Genomic DNA, 27,059 nt, shown 5'->3' with positions numbered 1-27,059 from the left:
TGAGCTGTAAAATGGAACTCAAAGAACCAGAAAAAGGCATCAAGTTGCAGAACTTTCCTCTTTTGGACAGAAGACAGTAAACTCCTTTAATAAATCTTTTCCTTTAGTAAGCTCCAAATTATTCCTCCCAAAAATTCCAACACGTTTGCTGAACAAGGCGGCGCAGTGCAGATGGCTGTAGGTGGATTTAACTCTTCGTTCCCATTAAACAAGGACAGCTCTGACTGGGCCGGACCCGGCCTCCACCACAGCTATGTGCTTGTTTGTTTAGCCTACAGGCCTGCAGCTAAATACAGGCAGTGGAAAATGCTGGAAGGCAGGATTTTAATGAAATGAAGAAGACCATCAGAAGCTGATATCAGACAGAAACCATCCAGATTGTTTTCTTTTAATCCTGTTTCCAGGATTTAGTAAACTGGCATCAGCTGATGTAGTGAAACCGAGTGAGGAAGCTTTAATATCCTGCCTGCATGTTTCACAACTCACTTTTTAGAACAATAAATACTCTGCTGACATACGTTTATAAATAAAGGCTTTCCATAGGCATTCTGAAACAGTCCTCTGAGGAAAAACTTCACAGTCAGCACAATGGCCAGCAAGAGGAGAACCTGCTCCTCTCAACCCTGACTTTCATGTATGGCTCATTAATTCCCATAAGAAGAAAAGCAATAAGAGGATTATCACTGTAGTGGGCACAGCAGGAACGCTGGTGAGCCACGTTTCACCACGAGTCAAAGCAAACTTTGATCAGGAGTCCAGAATCAAACAATGCTGAACGAGTTTAGGAATCTCCTACATCAGTCTGTCGGTTCTGGAACAGTTCAGACGCAGGATTTCTTGTGTCATTTCATCAGAAACTACAAAGTGCAAACTTTTCATCACTTTAAAGTTTGAATGGAAAGTGATTCCTGGTCATCGAGTCCTTAGATACTCCGGTGTGGAGTAGTTGAAGAGTAAAAAGTCCATTCTATAAAGATTGAAGAGTTTCTTCTGGTAGAAGGGGCTGATCTGCTTAAAGAAGCGTTCTGCCATGCTGCTGTCCGTCGTCGTGCTCTTGCTAGATGTCGGAAAATTCACTTTCCCCTCAACGCCTGCTAACCTCAGCACGGCATGAGCGTCCGGCTCCAGAGTCTCATACTTCCCCACCACGTCGTAGTGGATCATGCAGGGGTGGCAGAGGGAGTGCACCCGCTCCCAGTGCTCGTTAAAAGGCCCCTCCCTCTGTGTCCGAGGGTCTACCAGATACTGGACAAACTCCCGAAAAGAGACATCGTTTCCTTTCTCCAGCGCCTCGGGTTCAGGATTGAGCCGATGGCGACGGATGATCTTGGTTCCGTAGCGTTTATGGAAGGCAGTGTTGAAGCTACGGGTGAACTTGTTGCGGTAGGCCGACACCAGACGCTGGAAGGGTTCCCGCACGAAAATGAACTTGAGGTAACTGCGAAGGCGCTGGTTGATCTCCGTCACTGAGAACTCGGAGAGCGTGCGGAGGTTTCCCGCCACGTGGGCCTCGTTGGCAGGGATGGCCAGAGGGTCAGTGTAGCGCCCGTTACTGGTGAGCACCATCAGCACACGCTTCCAGTTTGTACAGGCCACCTGGAATCAGAGACAGAAACGCATCAGGTTAGGAAAGTGTTTAACTCATCACCCCATTGGATATAATTACCTGGACTTAGACTAAGAATATCTATAGCGTATTATAAAAGTATGTGCACCCTGCAAACTACTTTAATTTACTGCAACTTCATGCAGCTGACCAGAGGTGGGCAGTTTCTGGGGGGCTGTATCCTGCAACTTTTACACCCGTCCTTGTTCCAACACACCTGAAAAAATGGCTGAATTATCTCTTTAATATGCCGTCATTTCCTCCATAGTCCTCTCAATCATCCAATTACTTGATTCAGGTGTGTTGAACCAAATGCACATCTAAAGGTTGCAGGATACCGGCCCCCAGTAACTGGAATAGCGCACCCCTGCTGCAGACCAACACAATCTGGTGCAAAGTTATAAATTGCAATTAAAGATGCATTCAGCATGTCTGCTCTGATTCTCCTATATAAGTTCTAGCCCAATGGTTTGTATTTAATTCAAACTCAGTATAAAATTAGCTGCTCAATGAAAAAAACTATGCAGACAGGAAGCTATGAACAGCAATGAATTGTATATTTAGCTATAGAGGAAAACAGACTGTAGGGATGATTCCTATCAGCTGGGAGAGAGAAGCAGAAAGATGATGGATCTAAATACAGAGAAACACTGGAAGGAAACCTGCTGTGGATTAGAGGGGGAGGTCCATCAGAAACCCTAAACATACAGCCAGATCAAGAACTACTGAAATCTGACAATGGCCTAGTCAAAGCTCAGTCAAAGTGCAGGAAAACTGAATTAAGAATTTGTGGTAAAATCTAAGTATTAATATTCTCTGCAGGTAAGTATGAATAAATCAGAAACATTTGCCAAAAATGAAAAGGTGCAGGAGCTTGGCAGAAACAAGTGCATCAACTGACTTGATTTTAAAGTCGTAGGGAAGCGGCTGTTCCAAAGGTTACAGTTCCGAATTCTCCCGAGTGGTGCCGGACTTTACACGAGTGAATAAAGCGAATTTGATTGGTCGATTATCAAGGGGTTTTTTGTGGCGGAAGGTTGACAGGCAAGTTTGATTGTGGCCGGTTTCTTCAAAGCATCTTGCTAACCAGTTAGCAACTTAGTGTTAGTAGGTTCCCAATGGGAAATTACATTGGGACCAAGTAGGAGACTTAGAAGTGACACTGTCAAGGAACCCTATGGACAGTGGAAACATGCAAGAGGAGGAGAGTTTTGTGTCGGAGGTCGTGGATGAGTCTCCTCCATCATACATTTTTTATTTAGAGGAGGAAAGCGGGGATAAAGATGTTATGAAAGAGGACGCCAGGGCGGCAGAAGCTTGGTTTGGTGTAGAAGGCTTCCAGCCGTACATGTTTGAGCCCTTGCCTCACAACGCTGCCAGCCAGAACACTGGGATGCAACTCAATGATTCTTTATTAACCATTGCATATAATAGCTGGGACATTTGAATCAAGACGCTATGGCAGAAAAAATGTGATTGACAGATGACCGTTGATATATGATTGGCCAAATTTAGGTGTACAGGCTGACGTAGAACTAACTGGTCTGCATAAGATAACGAAAAAGCCCACAGATTTTAAGACCGGATTTTTTTTTTTTTTTATATAAAATTTTGGGACAATATAGCCTGATAAAGAGTACATATATATAAATGTTTAAGCCAGAATGATTTGAAATTTAAATCTGACTTCCCTTTGACTTTAAAAAGAATCAAGGTTTGTGAAAAAATCTCTCTGTTCACTCAGCTTTTCTTTCTCTTCAAGTTGTAGGTTCTGCTATTTAGGAATGCATTATTATTTAAACGCTGAATAAAACTGTTAAAAAAATGTAATTATGTAGACAGTTGAACATGAAGGAAGTTATTAAACTAGGGCTAGAGAAATATTCCTTAAGGACTAAAGACCATAATATATCAGCCTCAGCTGATGTCTGTCTGCTCATACAGCCTCTTCAGTCCTTGATCCTCCACCCAGATGGTAAACTCTCCCTCTCAGCCACAAACCTGCTGCCTATAGCTGCTGCCGGGGATAAATCCTACAGAAACCAACCTTTGGCACGTAGCAGTAAATAAGGCCGTGTTTATCGTCAACAATGAGGTGCTTGAGATCCTCTGGTGAAAGAACTCTGCGCTTCTTCGTGTGACTCAGACACGCCTGCTCCAACACCTCCCTGCGGCCTTGGAGGGGCTTCTGAGCTCCAGACAGCTTCAGCTGCTTCTGATGAGGAGCAGAAACATAAACAGGAGCTTTTTAACTCCTCATTGAACTAATCAAATTGATGACAGAGTAACAGAATATTTGTTGATTCAATTACTGACGTTAAGAAGCCAGAAAAGTTCCATAAGATTCATCAGACAAAGCTTCAGTCTTGAGGAGGGATACAATTCGAAATTTGTCTAATCCTGAGTTTCTAAGTTTAAGTCATTATTTACAAACCAGGAGGCTTTGTGGATGAAAAATCCAACAAAACTGGAGACTATTTGTAATCAAATCCCTTTCCTCATTTAAATCTTTAAAAAAACACCCTGAGAAGTCAGATAATTAGGAAATTGACTCCATCGGTCTAATTACAGCTGCTGTCAGGTGTCTGTAGACTTTTTCCTACTTTCTAATGAAGCATTTCTTTGTGTAACGACAGCATCTCTCTGATCATATGACAGAATATCCTCCAGACATGTTTTTTTTTTTTTATAAACTTAAGATCTTCAGAGTCTAATAACACAGACTGATATAACTGTGGTCTCTACAGAAACTATAAAGAATTCATATTTTAATGTCAAATAATAAAACAACATATAGGCGTAGGTCACATCGAACAAATCGTTTCCATTCTGATACTACGTATTATTTCAACATTTTTTGCAACCAAAAAATATTTCAAGCCTTTATTTCTCGTCTAGGTGATTATGGCTTGAATAAAATGAAAGCCTAAAGCTTCAACACAATAAAAGATCCAAGTAAAGTAATATTTTAACGGAACTCACGAACATCTGGACGTATGAAGTAGGTTTATATCAATGTCAGCGTATCGGGTTGTTTATATGCAGAGGCATATAAACACATAAACAACATGGCGGCACATAAACAATGCTTGATTTATTTCACTTACTGTAATTCTTATAAAGCTACACTTTCTAAAGGCACTGATACAGAAATGTGATCTCTTCATGATACTCTTATTGTTTTAGATGATATGTGGTGAAAAATGTCCAATAAAATGTAAGAACTATGTTTGTGCTCACCTGGTCTCCTTTGTAAAAAGTTTGCAGAGGACTTCTTCTACTCTTTCCAGGTCTGCTGCCGGTTTTCTGAGCCGTTTCTAAAGACCACAAAGAAAGTGATTGATTAAGCTCTTAACACAATCCTTTGATCTAAACAAGAATTTTAAAAAATATGTACTAGAAAAGTTCTTATATTAATGCCACCATTATTTCATATGATGATTCTAACAACCCAGTAATCATTTCTAAGTAAAAATGAAGGTATTTTCCTGTAAATCTGAACAGAATTTTACAATAATCAGGTACAAATTAAGAGAAAACTTGATGACCTTATTAAAAGAAAAAACCATTGTAGACTCCAGGCGCGACTCATAGTCCAATACCAGGCCAATACCATCCCCAGAGTGAAGGATGGTGCTGGCAGCATCATGCTTTGGGATTATTTTGCAGCAGCAGGTACTGACAGTTTATTTAAAAGTAAAGGGAAAGATGAATTCCTTAATAAACTGAGACACTGTGGATGAAAACCTGCTCCAGAGAGCTCTGAGGCGACCGGAGAAAAACCCAAATCCCACAGCGCAAGATGAACAAAGCAGAATGGGACAAACTGCCCAAATGTGGCATCATAACTTAAAAAATACTTTAGGCTTCAATTGCTGCAAATTGCATTTTTTATTGAATTTTGCTGAAACAGCTTAATTTGATAACACTTGGAATAAGGCTGAATACAGTTAACAGGATCCGGATGTTTGTTCAACAGCCTTAGAAATGAGCCTGGATGGAGGAAAAGGTTCTTGGTTAAAACACACTTTAAGTAAGAAAAGAAATTTGTTTAACAGATGTGGCTCAACAATGTGAGATGATTGTATCTAACAAAAACAAGGAGTCAGACAATGGTAAAGGGAGGAGGGAGGATAGCTTTAAAGCACAGCAGCGTAAAGGAAACTATTTGATTATGATAAAAATTTTGAATATATTCTTAGTGAAACAATATGTCATTAAACACAGTCTATGTTACATAAGCACAGCGTTCAGCTCATGCTGCGCTCCCCGCTGACTCTACAGGCACTCTACTGGAGTTCCTGTTTTATTGCCTGCAGAAGTATACGTTTGTCATAAATCATTGTTTTAACTTTAAATTCCTGTGATAATAGAAACTCGTCCTTCTTTGTGTGATTTACAGCTTCGATTCAAGCTTTAAATCATAACTGCTTCCTTTCTGTCAGAGGAAGGGGAAATGAAAAAAAGCAGAACAACAGAAATCAATGGTGACACAGCAAATATCCATCTGAATACACAAATATGTTTATCAGAGTCTTGAAAGACAGTTCTTAAACTTTACTGTTTATTAAACCTTTTTATAAATAAAAGACATTTTGGATGTTTGGGGAAGAAATTGCACTCGTAGTCACATCTTTATGGCCTTCCTCACTGGAAAAACGATCTCGAAACAAGTAAAAAATTCTTAAATGAAGTGTATCTATCCTTAATTTGAGTAGGTAAATTAGATAGCCAATGGAATGAGTATTTTTACTCTTAAAATAAGATAATTAGATAATATGCACTTGAAATAAGTCAGTGCAATTGTGTTTTCTTATTTTAAGTGCATATTGTCTTGTTCCATTGGCTAAATGTCTCTTTTACCTCCTAATCCAAGAACAAATGCACTTATTTTAAGAAAAAATGACTTATCTAGATTTAAATTTTTTCCAGGGCTTTTACAAGCTCCATACTTGTATTCACAGGTTTCCCATTATCAGACAGACAAATCCAAGTTACAATGCTTTTTACAATTACAATGTTTTCTGCCATCCAAGTTGTCTGCAGAAAGAGCCGCAGCTCAAACGGCCTTCCTCAGGAAGCCAGAAAGTAGGTCAGCAGACTCCTGCAGAAGCTCTGCCTACTTAAATACCATGCATAATAATTTCCTAAATATATGAAAAAGGTAAATTCTTTAAGTCGCTTAGTTAAAAAAATGTTTTAGAATATCAAGCATTTAAAGACATCATCATGAATTGACCACTGTAGTGAAGGAGGCAGAAACAATAATCCTAATGGAAGATAGAGAAAATAATGCTAATTAAAAAATGGGGAATGCTCCTAAGAGGTTTATAGGTGGCCTTTTAAAACAAAGTTTTAATTTAGCCCTCGGACTGTTTCTTCATCCTACCTCCACCATAGACACCGACCAGAAGTCGCCTGTTCTCCCCGCTCAGCTTATCTGTCTGCCAAGCCAGCAAACTCCACTGTTCCCTAGCTGTCATTCTTCCAACTCCAGCAGTTAGCCTCTAGTAGTTATCTTTGGCTAGCCGCAGCCTCTCTCTGCTCATTCTTCCTGGTGGGCTTCTCCAAAGTACCTCTGTACTAATACGGGCCAGCAAAAACATGTCCCCTACTTTCAGAGTTATTTTTCCCCAGTAGACTTATCCAATCCTTCATTATGCTCCTTTGATCCTCCACAGTTAAACTAACTAGCCTCCGTCAGATGCAGCTTCTCCCCGGCGTGGCGCTGTTTCCCCCAGGAGACTTCTCTGATCTACCACTGTGCTATTTCACAGTAAACTAGCCCCACCCGCCAGCGGCCAAAATCATTTTAGCCTGCGAGTTTGGTCTAGCCTCGATCAAAGCCCTAGAGCTGGCAGGCCAATCACACCGCAGAGATGTGTTTTGAATTTCTGGATGCAAAGCAGGCGGGGTTTTGAGGGCGTGACGACAAAGCTGTGTGACGCTGGAGAAAACACAACAAGAAAGATGGCAACAACTATGAAACAGTTCTCGTTGCTTTGGAATCAGTTTTGGAAGGATTAGACTTGGGGTTTTCCTTGAAACGTGAGCAGGAAGAGGCTCTATGCTCATTCCTTTTTAAGAAGGACGAATTCGCCATTTTACCGACAGACTGTTTGTTTACACTCCCCACACAGCTTTCTGTTACGCTTACTACGTCACAGTCAGTTGCGCTGATTGGTCAGAGCATTGGCCAATAGGCACAGATATGATTTGAAAAACAACGGGTTGTTCTCATCAACAATCTTCCGATGTCTCATTCATCGGGGCCAGACTAAATTACACATTTAATCTCACATTTAGTCTGGTTTATCAGGCTATTATCTCCCCACTCTGGCATGCTGTCTGCCCGGTGGGCTCCTCCAATCGACCGCTGTGGTTCCTTAGCTCAAGAGTATAGCTGGCTACCTCATCCTGGTAATGGATCTCTCTCTGCCATTGTTCTTACACTGATTCCCTGCTGCTTTTCTTTGAGCTCAGAATTTCCACTTTCCTCTGTTGTGTGTTTGATTTGTCACCATGATGGGAACTCTGACCAAAGCAAACATAGACCAAAAGTAGGAGAAAGATGTGTAACCCCTCATAGAAAAATAAATCAGCAACGCAAGGTTCAGCACTTAAAATCGGTGGTCTTCATAATGACCGGTCGTTGGTCTTAGCCGATTGATAATCAGCCAATTTCCAAGCACTATCGATTGAACGCTGCAAGACGATTTATAATTTTAAACTTATTTTGATTAATAAGGCATTGCTAATATGTAAAATGTTTCTGTGTTGAGTTAGGAAAATAAATGCATCAAAACTTGAAAAACTTTTTAGAAGCTTTTTGTTCAAACATAAAACGTTACATAACAAATAAAGTCAAGTATTTTTCAAGATTATGAGCAAAAGAATCTAATAAAAATGTATGTAAGTACTAAATTACATCATGAATACATCTTAAATAATAAAGAAAAAAAAACAACAACCAACATTAAATACATAAAATCATTTCTCCACGTGGAAACCGCATATATTCCAGCCACTTCTGATGTTCTGGTTAAACAGATTCACTTTGTGCAGAATCACCTCTTGTACAAGATGACTTTCTGAATGAGTTCTTCCCACACTGATTAAATGTCGACGTAAGATGTTTAGCAGCGACCGTGAGTCATTTCGCACCCTGCTGTTCCTCCACTCCTCTTTTCAGTGCTGACTTTTCATAAGAAACACCAAATAAAGCTCGAGTTCAGCCTCAGGGTGAGGTGGAAACGTACGTCAGAAGTGAGACATTACCAGATAAAAGCATACATGTAAAGTCGCATAAACTGAACCTACAACGTAAAAGACTACAGCTTTTTGACAATAACCTTCTTTGTTATTGATTGGATGGCAGATCAATTGGAGAATCATGAAGATACATAGAAGGTCAGGAGACATTTGAACAGTTTTTGAGCTTCTTAAAACCTACTGGTTCATAACACAATATTAAAAGTCCCTGGTGTAAACAAACATGTCCTGCAGTGCTCAATAGATAATACTTTCATTGAAACAACCATTAAGCTACCATCAGTGCTGTGGTCTGTGGTCCTGTCAGAATAAGGTTGTTTACACTGAGATTGAGCCATTTTGTGGACCCAATATCAAGAAAGCTCCACATTGGTTTTGAAAGTACTGGTATAAACCTAAAATCATCTATCTTAAAAAAATGTTATATATTTTTTTGCCAATAGTTTTGATGTATTGTGCAAGCTTTAAACAAGAACCACGTTAAAACAACCACTGGTACAACAGACAATCTACAACTTAATCTCACATGTGCTACAACTTTTTTAACCAACTTATAGCATCTCATATGTTTAAACAATTATTTTTACATACATTTCCAGATGCCCAATTTCTAACATCAGTGTGTTAATGAAACACTTGAGGAGGACACCACCACATTGTGATTATCGTAAACCGCATCTCTTTCAGTCTGATCTGTCGTGTCACATGTATCAGAAAACCACTACTTCCTTTCACGGGAAGGAAGTGACAAAATGCTGCCTGCAGAAGAGCCTCTATTTCTATTTGGCCTCATCTTAGCGGGTCCATTTAGAAACTGGATCATGGATTCATGTCAGGTTGTTGTTTTTTCTAAATAGATAACAATGGCTCCATTAATCCTTCCAAATATGAAGACAACTATAAACACGCAGCACTTAACTCATCTATTGAGCAGAGGAGGGAAAGTAAATATGCTGTTTAAGTGGGTTTGTGTTGATGGTGAGGAGGTTTTGTTTAACTTTAAAAGTGAAACGAGCAAAATTTCATTATTTTAGATAATCAACTCTGAAGAATCAAAGGTATCCTTCCAGGTGGACTATGGTAAAACATCACACCCATACCATCTCAGTGTTGTTCTCCAGTCTCTTGTTTACATAGCCAGGCCGACATGTGTGTGTGTTTACATGGCGTCAGCCACCACTCAGGGCTTACCAACAAAGTATACATTAACAATGCTTTTTGACAACAAAAGTCTGAGATAAGGAAAGGGACAAAACAAGGATTAACACTGGCCTCACGTTTCCTAGTTGGAGTGCACCAGAAGCAGCTCCAGTTTGACTCAGAGCTAGTTTTTCTCCTCCTGGACTGGTGACTAAAAGCATGAGGGCAAATGTTTGTTGTTGTTCGTTAATTGAATGTAATGCTACATTTGTGGCCTGTGGGTTTGTTGTTGGAGCTTGATCGACCATGCACCCCACATTACAGTTATGTGAGGCGAGTAGCTAACAGTTAACATTGTTTATTTCAGCCTGGTGGGCTTGTAAGCTGTCCTTCCTGATCCTCACATTCAGGTAATTTTCTCATTTTGACAAATAATCAAGATTGAAACAGATAACTTATTCGAGTCAGTAGTGTTTTCTCTGCTCTGTGTATCCTGTGTTATTAAGCGGAGTCTTTACACCCATAGCCTGTTTTATCATAAAACAAAATGACGAGTGGAGGGAAACAATAGATCTCAGATTGTATATTTATATTAAATGAAAAAATACATTAATGCAATAAAGGGAGTATTAGGTTATTCAATAAGCTACTAGTCAGTCTAAATTTTGCAAGGGGATTCTGATTAGTACAACCAAATCACCTCTTGTGTCTTATGATTGAGCTTAATAGAAGGTGGAATCAAAATGTAGTGTTTCAGTCTACAGACAGTGGTTAACAGCGCACAGGTGGTGAGATTTTAATTATTATACCTCTGCAAATTTCTTTTGTAGACACTCCTGAAAATATGGAGCATAGGTAGTAAATGTCTAGTGGAAAACAAAAACTCAAAACTTACAGATTAAGTTTTGATATCTACAAGAAAAAAAACCTTAGATAATCCTAATGCTGAAACATTGATGTTGAAACATCCATCCATCCATTTTCTGTCATAAGCTTTTTTTCATTTATGTAAAGATAACATTTACGCCATCTTAAAATGAACAAGCTACTTTAAGCATCAGTAATTAATAGAACCAATACTGCTGAGACAGACTGATGAGTGACAGAGCTTCTGAAGTCGTCAATCGGAGCATGTTGGACATGTTGGATTTGATTGGTTTTAAGCCAGACATAAACGATATTTTTAATCCTCCCACTGTATGACCTGACACTCTGATGCCATCTACCTGCTCAGACTGCACGTCCAAAAACCACATGTCAGACTGAGTGCCGACAGATGGCGCTGATTGGACTATCTGGAAGAAGAAGAACACCCTTGTTTGCACATGCTCAGTGCTCGAGGTTCTGGTAAATCGACTCGTATTTACCAGAACCCACAAGAGTTTTTCTCTTGTGTAACGTAACTCTGCTTCAACAGCAGGATTTGGTCATGAAAGCCTCACGACGGCCGACTGAATTTCCAACATGTTTGATTTCTCCCGACCTTACGATACCTGATCGGGAGGTGATCCTGAGAGGCTAATCGCTCCTTGAAAATTTCTTGCACAACTGGAGAATCGGCCCGAAAAGAGCAAAAAAAATCGTTCAGTGTATGACCAGATTTAGATGAAAGGGCTAAATCTCTCCCTAGCTGTAGCTGTGCTGTCGCCAGCCTATTTCTCACTGCATCAACTCTAGAAGAACAAAGCCTACTGCATCTCTTTAAAATTATGCTGTTTATCCAACTTTTTTTGATTTACAACAACTTAATAGCTTACATCTACATTTTAATGGCGTCTTCTAATACAGCATGATGATTATTTTGTGGTTTGAAGCCCAGGAGATCACAACAGTTTGTTTAAAGGCAGCAGCAATGTTTATGCTATAACTGAGAAGCCACAACCTTATGAGAAACACAATCAGAACCCCACCCAGCTACACTGTTCAGATTACAGTATACAAAACATATGCAAGGGTAGCTTTAGTGTTTTTGCTGTTTTTATATGTCAAAGCAAACATGCTTTTAAAGCTGGTTCTTAAAAATAGATACAGTGCTTACAGGCTAAATATTATACAAAACAGTTCCTGTTTGTCTTTTCCCATTTAGTCAAACTTTCTTTGTATGAGACATTTGGAGCAATAAAACATGTCTATGCTTAATAACATGTTGATTTGAGATATTGTTAAAACTGCAGGTTCAATGTGTTTAGATGACAAAGATCATCTAATTTATTCAGTATGTGAGGATCAGTGTTGGCAAAAAAAAAAAAAAATACAGAGCCAGAAGAGGAAGAATAGTTGGCTAAAACACCATGACAAACTGTCATCTATCTCTAGCGGTTTACTTGTTCGTTAACATGAGGTCTGGATCTGGCCAGTCAACATGAAATGTGTTAGCAGTTATAAAAGACCACAATAGATGAACCTGAAGACGTGTCTGGGTGGTTCATCTCTGAAGATCAGAAAACTTTGGAGTGTTTACAAAGATAGGAGGAAACAAAGAAGAGTTTTCCTCCATATAGAAAGGGAAGAAAGTGGCACCAATACCATGAACAGTTAGATGAATATTTGCTTTTTTTGTGTTCTCAAACATGTTAATAAGAAATGTACCAGTTTTTCTGTTGTGCAACAGATTCCTGTCTCAGATATGATAGCGGTTATTTCTTTAGAACTTCTTGTACTATTCTTTAATGAAGGGAGATCTTGTCTATAGCGACTCATTCATACGATGAAAGGATGCTGCGCTGCAGCACTGCTGAGTCATTTTAACCACATAAAAGAGCTCATCAGTAGGAAAAGAGAAACAAGGAGTTTTATCGTTAGCCTGTTTCTTTCAGAAAACCTGCGATATTGCTACAGTGTTGAGGCATATTGCAATAACAATACGATTGGTAATTGTAAATATATTTTAAAAGTCTTAAGCTGTTTTTGCTTTGGGTTCATGGAAGAATCAGACTTCAGATAATGACTTGTCTTTTCAGCTTGAAGCTAAAAGGAAGTATGTTTACTTTCATTTACAAGGCTGGTGTAAAAAGGTTATATATAGTACATCCTTGTTGTAGTATATGGAGCACCTTGAACTACTTTACTAAAGCCTATTAAAGTCTTTCTAGTCCTTTGCTATTTGTATATTGCATACAGGGTTCAAATATTGAATTATATATATATATATACCAATAAATGCCGTGTTTGTGATTTCCTTCAGATGGAGTCTGCAGGATAACGGCTAAAATGACAAAAACTTAAGGTAAAATATCACGTGTCAATGCCATCTTAGCTATCAGAGAATCTATACGATTTTATGCATTTTACACTGAAAAGCAGGAACTGTTCCTACCGGAACTGAAAGAAAGACAGGATTGTGACTAGAGTAGTAAAGTCACATTATCTAAAATATTTATTTATTCATTATGATATAGTCAAAAACATCAATATAAAGTTAAAAGTAGTTTTTAAATTCTTAATACACATGATATAAATTCAAGCAGTTTTTTTTTTTTCATTGTAAACCAAAAATAAAGTAAACAAAAACACAACAGTATTTTGTTTTATTGAACCGAAACGAGACCACAGGTAACAGACTTTTATCACATATTTTGCACGAAACAAAAAATGAAAACATAGATACCAAGCACTACTTTCTGTTATCATATGTTTTCTGAACCAGGGGTGTAGAGGCAAGTCCAAAATGAGATAAATTCCTTTGATTTTTACTCACATGCTGCCTTTCTTTGGTCTGCACTTAAAACACAGAGCCACCAACATATTAACATTTTAAAACTTTGATGTACTGTCTGAAAAGCTGTACTAAATGAAATTTCATTTTGTATACAATGACAGTTTACGATTTGTTTACAAAGACTGTCTAAAGTCTACTGACATTAATAACCTGCCATGCCCATCCTGGCAAATTTTTTGCAGTTTCTCCAGCATGTTTTTAGCCAGAAATTAAGAAGCAGTTTATGGGAGAACTTAACTCAGACTAGCTGTTCATCTCAGCCCAGCAGTGAAATTACACTGATATTACAAACCTTCCAGCCCTGAGCTGGTCGTAACTAGCAAGCTCGGAGAAAATATCTTTTTCCTATTTCTAAAGCCTGTCTCAGTATGAAAAACGACTAAACAACTGAACATGTTATGAATTTGGATCTGCGATAAAAACTAGGGATGCACGATATTGGGATTTTGGCCAATATCCGATATGCCGATATTTTAAAACTCATGTAGCCGATAACCGATATCGATACCGATGTTAAAGCTGGACAAAAATAAGTAGTCATTGAAAATAGCAGTTTTGTTATCCATTTCTGACACTTTGAAAAATAATATACTCAAATATATTTTCATATGCTGATATCAAATTGATTTTTAAAAACATGGTATCGATCTATTTTACTTTCAAAATCTTGTGAAATTTCATCGTTCTGTTACAAACTCTGGTGATATTTTGCAAATTCTTGTGAGATTTTGTTAGTAAAATAGATCGATAAGGCGTCAATATATCAACATATAAAAATATGGCAAAATTCCGTGAATTTTCGGGGGATTTCGTAGCATAACAACGACATAGCAATATTTCATTAGTAAAAGAGATTGATATGGTGTTTTTAAATGGCAATATATCAGCATATGAATATATTGTGATATTTTAAAGTATCAATATTTTTTCCCTCGTCTTTAGAAGTTTTTAAGTCTGTAAAAAATAAGTTTTTGAGGAAGAAGAAGTAGTATTTTTTATTTTTTTTTTTTAGACTTTAGAAACTCAGAAGCTGATCAAATACCGGGTTAAATATCAGTGGGGTGGCCGATGTCCGATATTCAGTTTTAAGGCAGATACAGGCCGATACCGATAGGGGGCCGATTATATCGTGCATCCCTAATAAAAACTTTTTTTTAAAAGACAAAAAAAGGAGAAAAACTGAAAAAAAACAGATTAGTCATGTTCCAACTTTAAGAATTTAGCTTTCTCTGTATTTTAGATCATGCTTAGTTTAAAAAATGGAATCAAAATATTGTAGGAGGAGAGATAATCCAGAAAGGTTGGACGGTGATTATGATAAAAAAAAAAAAACAGGAAGGTAGTTTGATCCAAATACAGGCTGAGGCTTTGACTGTTTTAGTAATTGCTTAATCTGTTGATTATTTTATTTTTTGTAATCGGTTATTAAGAGAGGCTCTTTATCACACACATTTATAAATTTAACAAAACAGAACTCCATTAGTTAACTAAATAACTAAAATGAAGAGCATTAAATGTGAAACTCTTTTAATATTCCCTGAACTGAGATATAAAAATCAATTGAATTTAAGCATTTCTCAGATCATATGAACGATCAATACTATGGATTACTGTACTACATAAGGCATCTTCATCACCGTTTTAACTACCTGTTGGATGCTTCTTTAGTTGCATCAAAAATAATCTATTGCATTCCCATCAACCAAATCAGGGCGTTCCATCTGTTAGCTGGACTGCTTTTGTTAGGACGAGTATCAGGAGGAGGAACCAAACTAACGCTTGCATTTCTTCTCCCTCTGACACAATGATTGCTTCAAAATGGTAATTAAAACTGCCATTATTCTTCCTTTTGCAATAGTCTTGTAAAATTAACAGCTTTAAACGAACTAAAGCAGCCGAGACAAAAAAGAAACCAACCTTAAAAAAAAAGTCTAAATCAGATACCATCTTCACCATAATGCTGGCAGAGATTCAAGCATCTGAATCCGTGGGAGAAATTCACTACAACTGTTTAGTAACATGTCAGAGCGTTCTTCTAGGTCCAACAGATATGTTTGAGAAGCAAATGTATACGGTTCATACTAAGGTGAATGTTACCACACTCATATAAACTTAAACTTCAAAACAGATGTATGTAGAGCAACACATAAGATCCTAATTGAATACAGGACAGGAGTTTTGTTTCTTTCCTGTGAAATAATCCTTCAGTGTTGCAGCAGGATGTTAGACAATGAAAGCAGAACAATAATAAGCAATGTGCTTCCTGTCCCGTATTCAACAGTTGTACTAATTGGCAGCTACAGTAGAGCTTGGAAGGAGTAACTGCATCTCGTTTCCTATACCCACTTGAATTTTGTCTGCAGAAGCAGAGCCCAGCAGAGCTCAGAGGGGAATCGGGTCAGCATGAGTTAAACTTCAAGATCACAAAAAGACACGAGATGCAGACCAGCAGACCAGCAGCATGACCGTTCAGCAGAGACATAGTTCAGCGAAGATTCCTCCACAGCAGCAGTGATGAAACACCAACCACGCGATTCAGCCAATAACTGTCAGGACGTTTTTTTTTTTTGTCATTTTCCTGTTTCTATCTAAATAATTGGGCAACATAACTGAAAGTGATTTCTTATCTGCCACAGCAAAATGTCGGCTGGTGGTTCAGCTGCAGTGTTTTCACTCACCTTTGCCCCTATCAGTCTGGTTAGGTTAAAATCCAAATTTCACAGATGCCTGGAAAAACTGACTATAAGTGACGATGTAGATTAATGCTATTTTCCATCCGCCTTCTGCAGTGACTGGTGCTTTAAACAGTTGCTGCTGCTGGTTTCCCAGCCAAACTTAGAAAGCTTTTGCTGTGGGCCAGAAAGATGCCAACCTAATGGATCACTGACGTGCTTGCTGATTACTTTTCTATAGCTAAACCATTGGCTTCCTGCGCTTGAAGATCACGGAGTTCACATTTCAGGCCCCAGTTACAAACCAACAGATTTCATGGAATATTTACTCTGTAAAATGGACTGTTAAGCTGAAGAAAAAAATGTCTGGGCTTGACTGAGAGGAGAGGCCCTGTAAAATACAGACACCAGACTTCAAACAGCTAAGACACTAAATACCAATCATCTAAAGCATAACTAGAGTGGTTCTTTTCTTAAAAAAAAAAACAAAAACAGGATAACCTTACATTTGAAGTTTTTAACCAAAAGTCCTTTATAAAAGTAAACTTGGATGGTTTATACTTTAATGCATAACAAAATAATTTACCTTTCTCATTGCTCATCTAAAATAGGTTATCCTGAGATATTTTCAAAAACTATGCTGCAATATGTTTATTTTGCTGGAGGACATAGGGACCATTGTTTCATCATTGTGCTTCATTCTATCTATATTCCTACCATTCTGCAATATTTCTGCAGTAATTAGTTCTACCAATAACTTAACGCTCTCTCTGCTTTTTCTTGTCATAGTAGCTTCATCTGGTCTGTTCCTGTTTGACCGTGACTCCATCCTAGATTGAAATATCAGCTGTGCTGCCATCGACAACTTTCTTTATACATGTTAGAGGTGGGCCTATTTTTCAGTCTAGTCCTGTTTATAATAATTGTAAAAAACTGAATGTGCTTTCTTGTATGTGCCCGTTTTTGTGAAGTGGTTGTAGCCGTTCTGCCTAGACCACCTGTCTTTTCTGTACAGACCACCTGTGGAGCTAATTAACAGTTACTAACTTCTTTATCTCTGCTTCGTTTTGTATCTCTGCTTCTGTCTCCTTGAACCCCAGTCGGCCTCGGCAGATGGCCGCTCACACCAAGCCTGGTTCTGCTGGAGGTTTCTTCCTGTTAAAAGGGAGTTTTTCCTCTCCACTGTCGCCGAATGGATGCTCAGTGTGAGGGACTGCTGAAGAGTCAACGACAAAATGCAAGCAAAAATCGTCACCAAAAGCTCATTGAGGAGGAGCATGTCTTGTCGGTCTATAACTCAGTGCAATAAACTTAACTTAAATATTTATCTTACTGAGATTGCAATAACATCCATTGGCCACCATTAAGTTTCATTATTAAAGTTGGCAGTAAAGTTTCTATCACATGAGCTGTGAATGTCTTCTGCTTCTCTGAATGTAAAAAGAGGCCTTTGACTGTCTCTCTGACTGAAGCTCTAACAATCTATAGCAAGTTTATCATTTATCTACAGCAGAGATGTGCAGAAAATATCATTACTTTTTAACATTAGAATCCACATGAATGAAAGCTAAGCTCATTATGCAGGAAAACAGAACTTCTGGCCACAGTTTGCTAAATTTTGCCAACTTGTGTCGAGCAAAAGTGACATTTAAGAATTAGATTATCATCCCTAAAACCAAAAGTACAACGTTTAAAACAGTTTTCACAGCAAAACAGCAAAAGTTAGATTAAGTTCACTCTGGTAAACTTAACTTTTCACAACAGTAGAATTTTGGCCATGTTTGATATGCACATAAAATCTATCATAAGCCCCGTTTACGCTACCCTTTTGAAACCGTGCCAAGATTAGTAACCAGGATAACTGTTGAGTGTAAATGACAAGCACAACTCAACCGGACCGTGCCAGACACAACCGAACCGCACTAACATGGTTCATAACTGCTACAAACATCACGACATTCACAAACATTGTGAAATCATTTAACTTCCGTTGTTACTCACATGCACCACAATGTGTTTGTCTCTATAAATCTCAAAAAGATGGGTCAAAGCTGTGGTTGTAAAATGATAAAAATGTCCATTATTTCATTTACATGCAACAACTTAGAAGTAGTTACTAAAGCGGATTATCAGTCTAGGTCAGATGATATCAAATCTCTGACTGCAGTTTCAAATGTTCGTAGCTTTGTCTAGCATGTGTCACCTACTGCAGTTCAAATACGGTAAAAAAAAAAAAAGCAAAGAATAACTAAGGAAATGCAGAACAAAACATGAATGTTATCTTCATTTTCCCTTTCGAGTACATAACCAGTAATTAAAGAAAGCCCATGATTTGTTGACATCCTGTGAATTAGTCCTGTGTAATGTGGCTCCAAGGAGCTTTACATGTGGCTTTCGTTGCAACAGGCAAGCCTAAACAGGCCCGACAGTAGGGATGGGCGATATGGACTAAAAAATTTATCACGATAATTTCTAGGTTTTACCACGATAACGATAAGTGACGATAAAAAACAAAACAAAAACACAATATCAGCCTAATATATCAAACCAATCAAACAAGCCTGAAATATGAGAACAAATTTCACATTTATTTAAATGCTACACAGCAAATACAACTTGGCTTATAAAAGTTTCAAAGTAGTGCAACTGTAAATACAACTTGATAAATTGAGAAACAGAACTTAAAAATATTTCACTGAAAATTAAAACTAAAAAATGTGCAAATGGCATGATAAATAAAGGGAAAAAACTGAAAAATCTAAATACTAAAATAGAAATAATGTCAATGAATTCTAACAAACATGTAAAACCTGAAATATTTTGTGCAAGAATGTAAACTACACAGCAAATACAACTTGGCTTATAAAAGTTTCAAAGTAGTGCAACTGTAAATACAACCTGATAAATTGAGAAACAGAACTTAAAAGTATTTCACTGAAAATTAAAACTAAAAAATGTGCAAATGGCATGATAAATAAAGGGGAAAAAACTGAAAAATCTAAATACTAAAATAGAAATAATGTCAATACAATAAAACAACAATAAAATCCAACAAACATGTAAAACCTGAAATACTTTGTGCAAAAATGTAAAAATAAGACTAGCAGCATCGTCAGCATGCTAAACAATGAAATAAAAATAAATAATTTCAATAAACTTAAACAGAATATAAAAACTGAAATACCTCTCTGTGCAACAGTGTATAAATAAAGCTGACAGGAGCATCTGTATGTGCCTTACACCTTTAGATTTTTGGTTAGAAAGACCAGCATATCAACTGTGGCTGGTTTCAGAAGAGATCGCTGGCAAGTTACCACATTACCTCCAGCACTGAAGACCCTTTCTGAGGCTGTACTTGTTGCAGGGATGCACAGGTACTTCTTTGCTAACTGACTCATCAGAGGGAAATTCACCTCATGCACTTCCCACCATGCAAGTGGATCGCTCTCACTGTCTGCCAGTTGTCCAAATAAATAACTGCTTAGTTCGGCCTCAACTCTGTCACTGTAGGAGACACTGGTGGAGACTTCAGCAGCAGCTGCTTGTTTCAGAAAGCTTCCCAGACTCTTCCTCTGTTTCTTCCTCTGTTGTTTGTCCTCAGTTTCTTGACCCTGGCCTGTTTCAGCAGACTGAGGTGATGTTTCAGAGGCAGCAGCAGCAGCAGGGCCACTTGGCATGGCAGACACAGGTTCCCCCTCTGTGACCACTTTGGCTTTGATGACCTGGATCTCTTCCTGACTTAGGTGCTGTGTACGAAAGCGTGGATCCAGAAATGATGCCATGTTGATCAGCTCCACAACATCTGGGTCACTGTATTTTGTTGTCAGATAGTCCAGTACTGACTTTTTGATGGTTTTGGTGAGATCAGAATCTTCATCCTTCTCCTGTAGAAGCTTGCTACTGAAAAGGTGAAGAATAGGCTTCAGGCATGACACTGTCACATAACTCTCTGAAGAGAGGGCATCTGTGAAATCAAGCAGAGGTCCTAATGCCTTGCTGACAGCATCAAGAACGTCAACATCTTGCCACTTCAGCACCAGATGCCTGGTTGACCGTTCAGCAGCCAGGACTTGTGTGATGGCCTTTTCTTGTTCAAGAAGCCGCTGAATCATCCTCTGCCTGGAGCCCCATCGTGTTGGAGATTCGGTCACCAGTTTATGTTGAGGAAGTCCAAGCTCCTCTTGTGCAGCTTTAAGAGCACGTTGCCTTTTCCAGCTATGTGAAAACAAGCTGACTATCTTCTTGCTGACTCCCACAGCTCTGTCAATTCTGCTGTCCCTCATGCTTCTCTCTGGGGGAAAACACACACACACAAAAACCAAAACAATGAATGATAATTTATACATGCTTCCAGAATTGTGAGATATTAATCATGTCTGTCAGTAAATTGATTTCCTAATTTCTGATTGGGCGATATGTTGTTAAAAATGGTAATATTACACATCACGATTGTAAAAAGAAATGTAAAAAGGGCAGGCAGAAATGTAAAAAAAAACAAATAAAGGACAAAAAAATAAATACGGTAAGTATTACAAAGGCAAATAAATAAAGAAGCTAATTAAAAGAATTATATACATTTATGTCTCACTGTATAATTTAATTTCTACTTATATTTATTTGTTGATTGTGTTTTTGTTGGCAATTTATTGTATGCTTATATATTTATTGAGCATTTATTTCTGTATCTATTTTTAAATATGGCAGAGTTGGTCCTCCATATGTACCAGCGTCCCAGTGCAATGGAATTCTGCTCATGAGGACACAGGTTAAAATAAATAAACTTTTAGCTTCAGCAAAAATGCTCTTAACAGAGGCTTTGTTAAACCTCTCATCTTGCTGTTGTTTAGCAACGGTATATGCCAAGACTAGTGCGCAGGAAGAATGAAAAAAAAAAGAATCGATAGAAAACATAAGCTGTGACCTTAAACGCAATTAATTGCAAGTAGTACTGTTGAATAAAAATAATGCAAGCACACAAATTAGAACACTCAGAAATAAGAAGAAAGGAGACATTACGAGATTTACTCACCAACAGCAATGTGCAGATTATGTCCGAAGCAGGACAGCCTTGTCCACTTGTTCAACGCCACTGCCTTGACAACGTTGGTCCCACTGTCCGTGGTCAGGCACACCTGTTTGGCCTCGTCAAGTTTCCATTCTTGTAAAAATTGTTTCAAACCACTCGCAATATTTTCACCCGTGTGGTCCTCCGGGAAAAAACTCGTCTGTAGGCAGCTGCTATTTAAACTCCAGTCATCTGTTATGTAGTGCACCGTAAGACTGATGTATGGCTCAGTCGCTCGGCTGCTCCACATGTCTGTGGTTGAAGCAAAAAACGTCACTGTTGATAGCTTCGCTTGTAGCCCATCACGGCACTCGTCATACATCTTAGGCAAGGCTGTCTTGGAAAAATATTTCCGTGAAGGCATCTTATATCGTGCGTCCATTTTGTGGACCATACGCCTGAAACCCTCCTTCTCCACAGATTGAAGCGGCAACATATCTTTAGCCAGGCAAAACGCAACGGCCTCTGTTAACTCTTTCCATCGCTTGCTTTGGCTATCATACGGTGTGGAATGAGAAAACGCGTCGGCAAGTTTTGTTTGAGTTGAAGTTGGTTTCTTAAAAGAGGTTTTCGTCGAGGCTTCTGCTGCATCGCAGCGCATCTTCTGACTAGCTTCATATTCCGGTTTGTGTTTGTGTTTGAGGTGGTGAAATAAATTTGTAGTGTTGCTGTCCTTTGTCGTCACAGGTTGTCTGCAAACTTTGCATAATACGACTTTCTGCTCCGTATCAGACTTTTTGAATCCAAACCAGTTCCAGATAACGGAGCTGGAGCCTCTTTTAGGAACCAGGTCTTGCGGCACTTCTCCTCCACCTTCCGCCATGCTTGTTGTTTGCGCATGGCTCGCACGTGGGTTGGACTGCAGGTGTGTCACGCCCAGTACACGTCACCGGCGGGAGTTTATCGTTTTTATCGCGAGATGACAAATTGTTACCATGAGGAATTTCTTTGACGATATATCGCACACGATAACATATCGCCCATCCCTACCCGACAGTCAAGGCGCTCGGCTCGTGTGGAGGTGGGTCACTGAGTGTATCGTTTGTGGGGTCAGAAACATGTGCATTGTGTGTCAGGTTCTTACGGTAATGAAACTGGAATCAAACCATTCCAGATATTCTGAAAATGATCAGGTGTTGATCATCTTTTAGTATGTCTAAAGGTCCTACATCATGAATTGTTTTATCACAGTAAAATGTAAAACACAGAACCTAGTAGATAAAAACAACAACCTGTTGATCAACTTCTCCACCTTTGTATTCATTCCTCTTCTGCTTTCTCTTTCCTCTTATTTCTTTAGCAAACATGCTAAAAAAATCCTCTCATTACTCAGCTGATATAAAAAGTATAGATCAATCATCTCACTGCGCCATTTCCACCCTTTTTCTACCTAATATATGAAAAAATCCTGCTGAAATGATGTAGCTAACTGAGCTGAAAAGGTTCGGCCTGAGATAGAGGAGTATGAAGAGGAAGAAGGGATGCAGGCGTGGAAAGCAGGGGGTCTCCTGGAGGGACGGAGAGGGGGCTTTAAAAACATTCCAGTCTTCACACTGGGCCTATTCATATATCTCCTCATTCACTTTTGATCAAACCATCTGTTTTACACCCCTTGCTGATCCTCCTATTTGATTTATTTTTCTTAAAAAACGAAATCCAAGCAAAACCTGCACACCAAAGAGAAACAAAAAACACATTAAAGACCTCATTCACCTCAGTGAAGCTCCTTTGAGCAACATCTGTGTTAGGGTGGTGATAGTAGCCATCAGAGGATGGGTACATTGTGGTCATGGGTGTCAAAGATGCTTGGTGTGGTATGCTGGGGTTATGAAGGAAGACAGACTAAGCTTTAATGTCCTCCATTCTAACTCTGCAAAAAAATAGAATTAAAAACAATCCACTGGACTTTGTTCCCAAGTTTGAAGACTTTTCGTTTCCCATCCAAGAAGCTTTTTCAATTCAAAATGTCAGGAATTGAGTTTGAGGTTTAACTCAACTGTATTCCTTATCTGGGTGACTGAGAATCTTCTCAATTCTAACTTGTTTAAAGTCGGAGGAAAGCGGCTGTTCCGACCGTTGCATTTCCGAATTCTCCCGAGTGGTGCACGACTTTACACAAGTGAATAAAGTGAATGTGATTGGTCATTTATCAAGAGGGCGGGATTGTTGTGGCGGAAGGTTTGCAAGCAAGGCTGGATTTGGCCGGTTTGTCAGAAACATCTTGCTAACCAGTTAGCAACTTAGTGCTAGTAGGTTCCCAATGGGAAATTACATTGGGACCAAGTAGCACTAAGAACCGATACTGCTAAGGAACACTATGGACAGCGGAAACATGCAAGAAGAGGAGAGTCAACCGCTGCGCATATTAGCTGTGACATATGAATCAAGTTGCTATGACCGAAAAATTTGATTGACAGATGACCGCTGATATATGATTGGCTGAATTTAGGTGTACAAGCTGACGTATAACTAACTGGCCTGGATAACATAACAAAAAAAAGAAACAGATTTTATTCCCAAAATTTTGTGACAATAAAGTCTGATAAAGAATACATTTATATACATGTTTAAGCCAGATTGATTTGACATTTAAATGTGACTTACCTACGACTCTAAATCAAATTAACTTGTTTATTGTTCTGTAATTTGTTAAACAACTACAGCTTGATGGACATTTCCGTGAAATGTGAAATTTCTGTGAGATTTTTTTAGGTTATGTTGTTCCATCCTCCTCTTAAAGTAACGGAAAAAAGTTATGTACTGTTCTTTTTCTTCTTTTTTTACTGAACAAACTCCCATGCTATCTAGTACAGCTTTATTACGTGATAAAAGAAAAATAACCACGTGCCTACGGACAGGGAATCATTTCTAAAATGTGATGTCTTACCTGGTTTAGTGATGCTCTGAAAGTAAAGAACAAGGACGAAGAAAGAGCAGAGGCACGTCGCCAGGAACAGCCGTCCTCCCCTCGGCATCCCCATCATACTCTGGCGGAGCCTCCAACCCTACGACTCTTCCTCACCGCGGTCAGCCGCCAGAACAGAGGCTCTCTATGCTTCATCTACCGGAAACAGGGCAGAAAAAACACACAGCGGCCGGCCGGGGCTGGCCTGCTGAGCGGGGATGTGATCTAAGGTCCGTGAACGAGACATAAAAATCAGTCCCAACTGCGAGCTTTTTTTTTTTTTTTTTTTTTTTTGAACAGCGTTATTTCTGACAATAAAACGAACAGATACGACTGGTAGTAAAATGGAAATAAAAAAGAAACATTTAACGGTCTGGCCTGAACATTTCCTCCGTGCCCCCCTCGTTCACAGTTTGGTGTCTGAAGTTTGTCGAAGCGAAGCGAACTTCTCCTCCAGACATGTACGGGGCACTGTGCCATGACGTCACACACCCCCACCAACTCCCCCTCCCTCGCCCCCTCTATCATCTGAGCTGCCTTCAGGGACTGTCGGTACTCAGAAACTCCACTCCCCCCTAATATTCATTTTGATATGTTGGAGAGCTGTAGTCAATGAATGATAATACTCATGGATATTTCCACAACTAAACGTCAGTGCAGGAACCTATGACAATAAATTACAGACAAGCCAGCCGTTCTTAAAAGGGTAGCTTATTACTCTGCAAAAACTATTGAAGGCAGCACCTTAGAAAAAAACCTCAGAAGTGGTAACCTTTGAATAAAATCGTATTATTTATCGAAATCATTATATAGTCACTATATAAAAGTAGAAATGCATATATTGTTACACAGTTGAGAAATTTACAAATATACAAAAGACTAAATATGAAAAGATTAAGATTAAAGACGACCAAACATCTTAGAAATAAAAAGGAAAGCATTGATTTGAAATAAAATGGCATCATGTTTTGGGGTCTTTCTATACTGAGTTTAGGTTCCTCCCAAAGTCCAACATGACCTTTAGGTTAATTGGTGACTCTAATTGCTTGCTAATTGCTTCAACAATCCCCACTATTCATAAAGATTCATGTGAACATGCTTGAACGTGCATAACTACAGTTAGTAATATAATCTGTGATTTTTTTGCAATTGTTTTTCTTGTTTTGTCCCCCCATCTAAGTCCCTTTGAAATTATTAATGATTGGTGTGTATAATACAATCTTTTGTATGTTTTTTTGAGTGAAAAATGTCGTAGAAGACAATAATTTATTGTACACTGTGTTACTGCCATTTTAGTGAAATAAGCTCAAGCAGACAGTGAAAATGCTTATGCAAATTGGGAAATGATGAGCAAAATGAAAGTTGTTAGTCATTTGTATTCAAACATAAACATTTGGTTTTAATCGGATTGGAAGTTATGTGTTCAGCCAATCAACCAAATGGATGAAAAGACTTTGCCACAAGCATGATTGTAGACAAAAAATATTTCCATAACAGGTAATAAAAACAAAAAAACTAAACGTTCCAAATACTCATTATCATCTGGCAGTTATAAAAACACTTTTGAGTTCATAATGCTATGCATAAAAAAGAAATTATTGATCTGATAAAGAAATTGCAACTAAAAGTTTGTACCATAGATAATTTGGCAATCTATGTTACAGCTATATTTTACAGAATGGGCTCTCCGGCTTCACAGAAGCCTGATAATGGGGGAAATTCTCAATAAGTGATGATATTTTCATTGTAATATTGCTGTCTCCCACTGCCTGTACTGTGTGTCATGGGCATCCAAGGTTCTAATGAGTTAAGTCAACCACTTCCGCTTAGCTGCAGATAAACAGCTTCTGGAACAAACCACACCTCAGAAAATTACTGTGATTCCACCACAGTCAATGAAGGTCCTCATGTGGTTTTAGGAGCTTTAGGAATTATTTCTTAGAAAATGTTACTTTGTCCCCTCCCAGAGGCATAATGATCTTGCACAAGTGAAATAAACTGACATAAATCTTTCAAGGGTTGAAGAATAAAAAAATAAAGAAAACAGAGACTTAGCAACAAAACCCTTGTTGCTATTTAAGTACTTTGTTTGCTGTGGATTCAAACATCGTAGTCTGCAACACCTTTTATTTTCAGCACCATTTAAGTTAGAATAACTCCAAATTGTTGAAAGTAGTTATGTTGTTTCATGAGTATCTCTGATGTATTCACTTGTTGCTATCTCTCCTCTTGCAAATTCTGTGTTAAATATAAAACAAAATTACTGCACTTAAGTTTCCCATTTTAGCTTAAACCGCATGTGGAATGCAAGCCTGCAGCTCTACAGCTATATTAAGACTAATTAGCGCTGAAAGGTCAACTTTAGATTGAAGTTAAAAAAAATACATCAAGTAACCAGATAAAAAAAATAACACACACACACAGATAATATATGCTTATGTAGAAATATTAAAAAGAGGATCTACTTCTGAGACAATAAGCAATATAACGAATATTCTCAAAGCAGGGTCTGGCATGACAAACATGATGTGTAAAGGCTGTTAAAATGCAAAAGAACAACCTAAACAGCAAACAATAAAAAAAAAAGATGACAGTCTCAAAGGATTCATAAAAAGACATATGTTGACTCTCCCTACAACTCGTTTGATAAAATCTGTGCCCAGGGATGAGTGTGCTGCCAA

The 27,059-nt window shown here is 38.5% G+C and overlaps 2 protein-coding genes across 2 annotated transcripts; both read right to left on the bottom strand.

Moving 5' to 3' along the window:
• Positions 1-24,864, bottom strand: LOC119789759 (carbohydrate sulfotransferase 11-like). Its single transcript, XM_038294819.1, has 4 exons — positions 24,361-24,864; positions 4,847-4,923; positions 3,654-3,821; positions 1-1,596 (listed from the first exon to the last, which is right to left on the bottom strand). The coding sequence occupies exons 1-4, from the start codon at positions 24,455-24,457 to the stop codon at positions 913-915; spliced, it is 1,026 nt and encodes a 341-aa protein (XP_038150747.1). The 5' UTR covers positions 24,458-24,864; the 3' UTR covers positions 1-912.
• LOC119789758 (E3 SUMO-protein ligase ZBED1-like) lies at positions 18,844-22,457 on the bottom strand. Its single transcript, XM_038294818.1, has 2 exons — positions 21,438-22,457; positions 18,844-20,699 (listed from the first exon to the last, which is right to left on the bottom strand). The coding sequence occupies exons 1-2, from the start codon at positions 22,294-22,296 to the stop codon at positions 19,645-19,647; spliced, it is 1,914 nt and encodes a 637-aa protein (XP_038150746.1). The 5' UTR covers positions 22,297-22,457; the 3' UTR covers positions 18,844-19,644.
• Positions 24,865-27,059: the final 2,195 nt, after the last annotated feature.

The sequence above is a fragment of the Cyprinodon tularosa genome, unplaced genomic scaffold, assembly GCF_016077235.1.
Source record: "Cyprinodon tularosa strain WSP-4 unplaced genomic scaffold, ASM1607723v1 ctg346, whole genome shotgun sequence".
NCBI classification, from domain to species: Eukaryota; Metazoa; Chordata; class Actinopteri; order Cyprinodontiformes; family Cyprinodontidae; genus Cyprinodon; species Cyprinodon tularosa.
The sequence above is the reverse complement of the archived record's forward strand: the minus strand, read 5'-3'. Positions and strand labels throughout refer to the sequence as shown.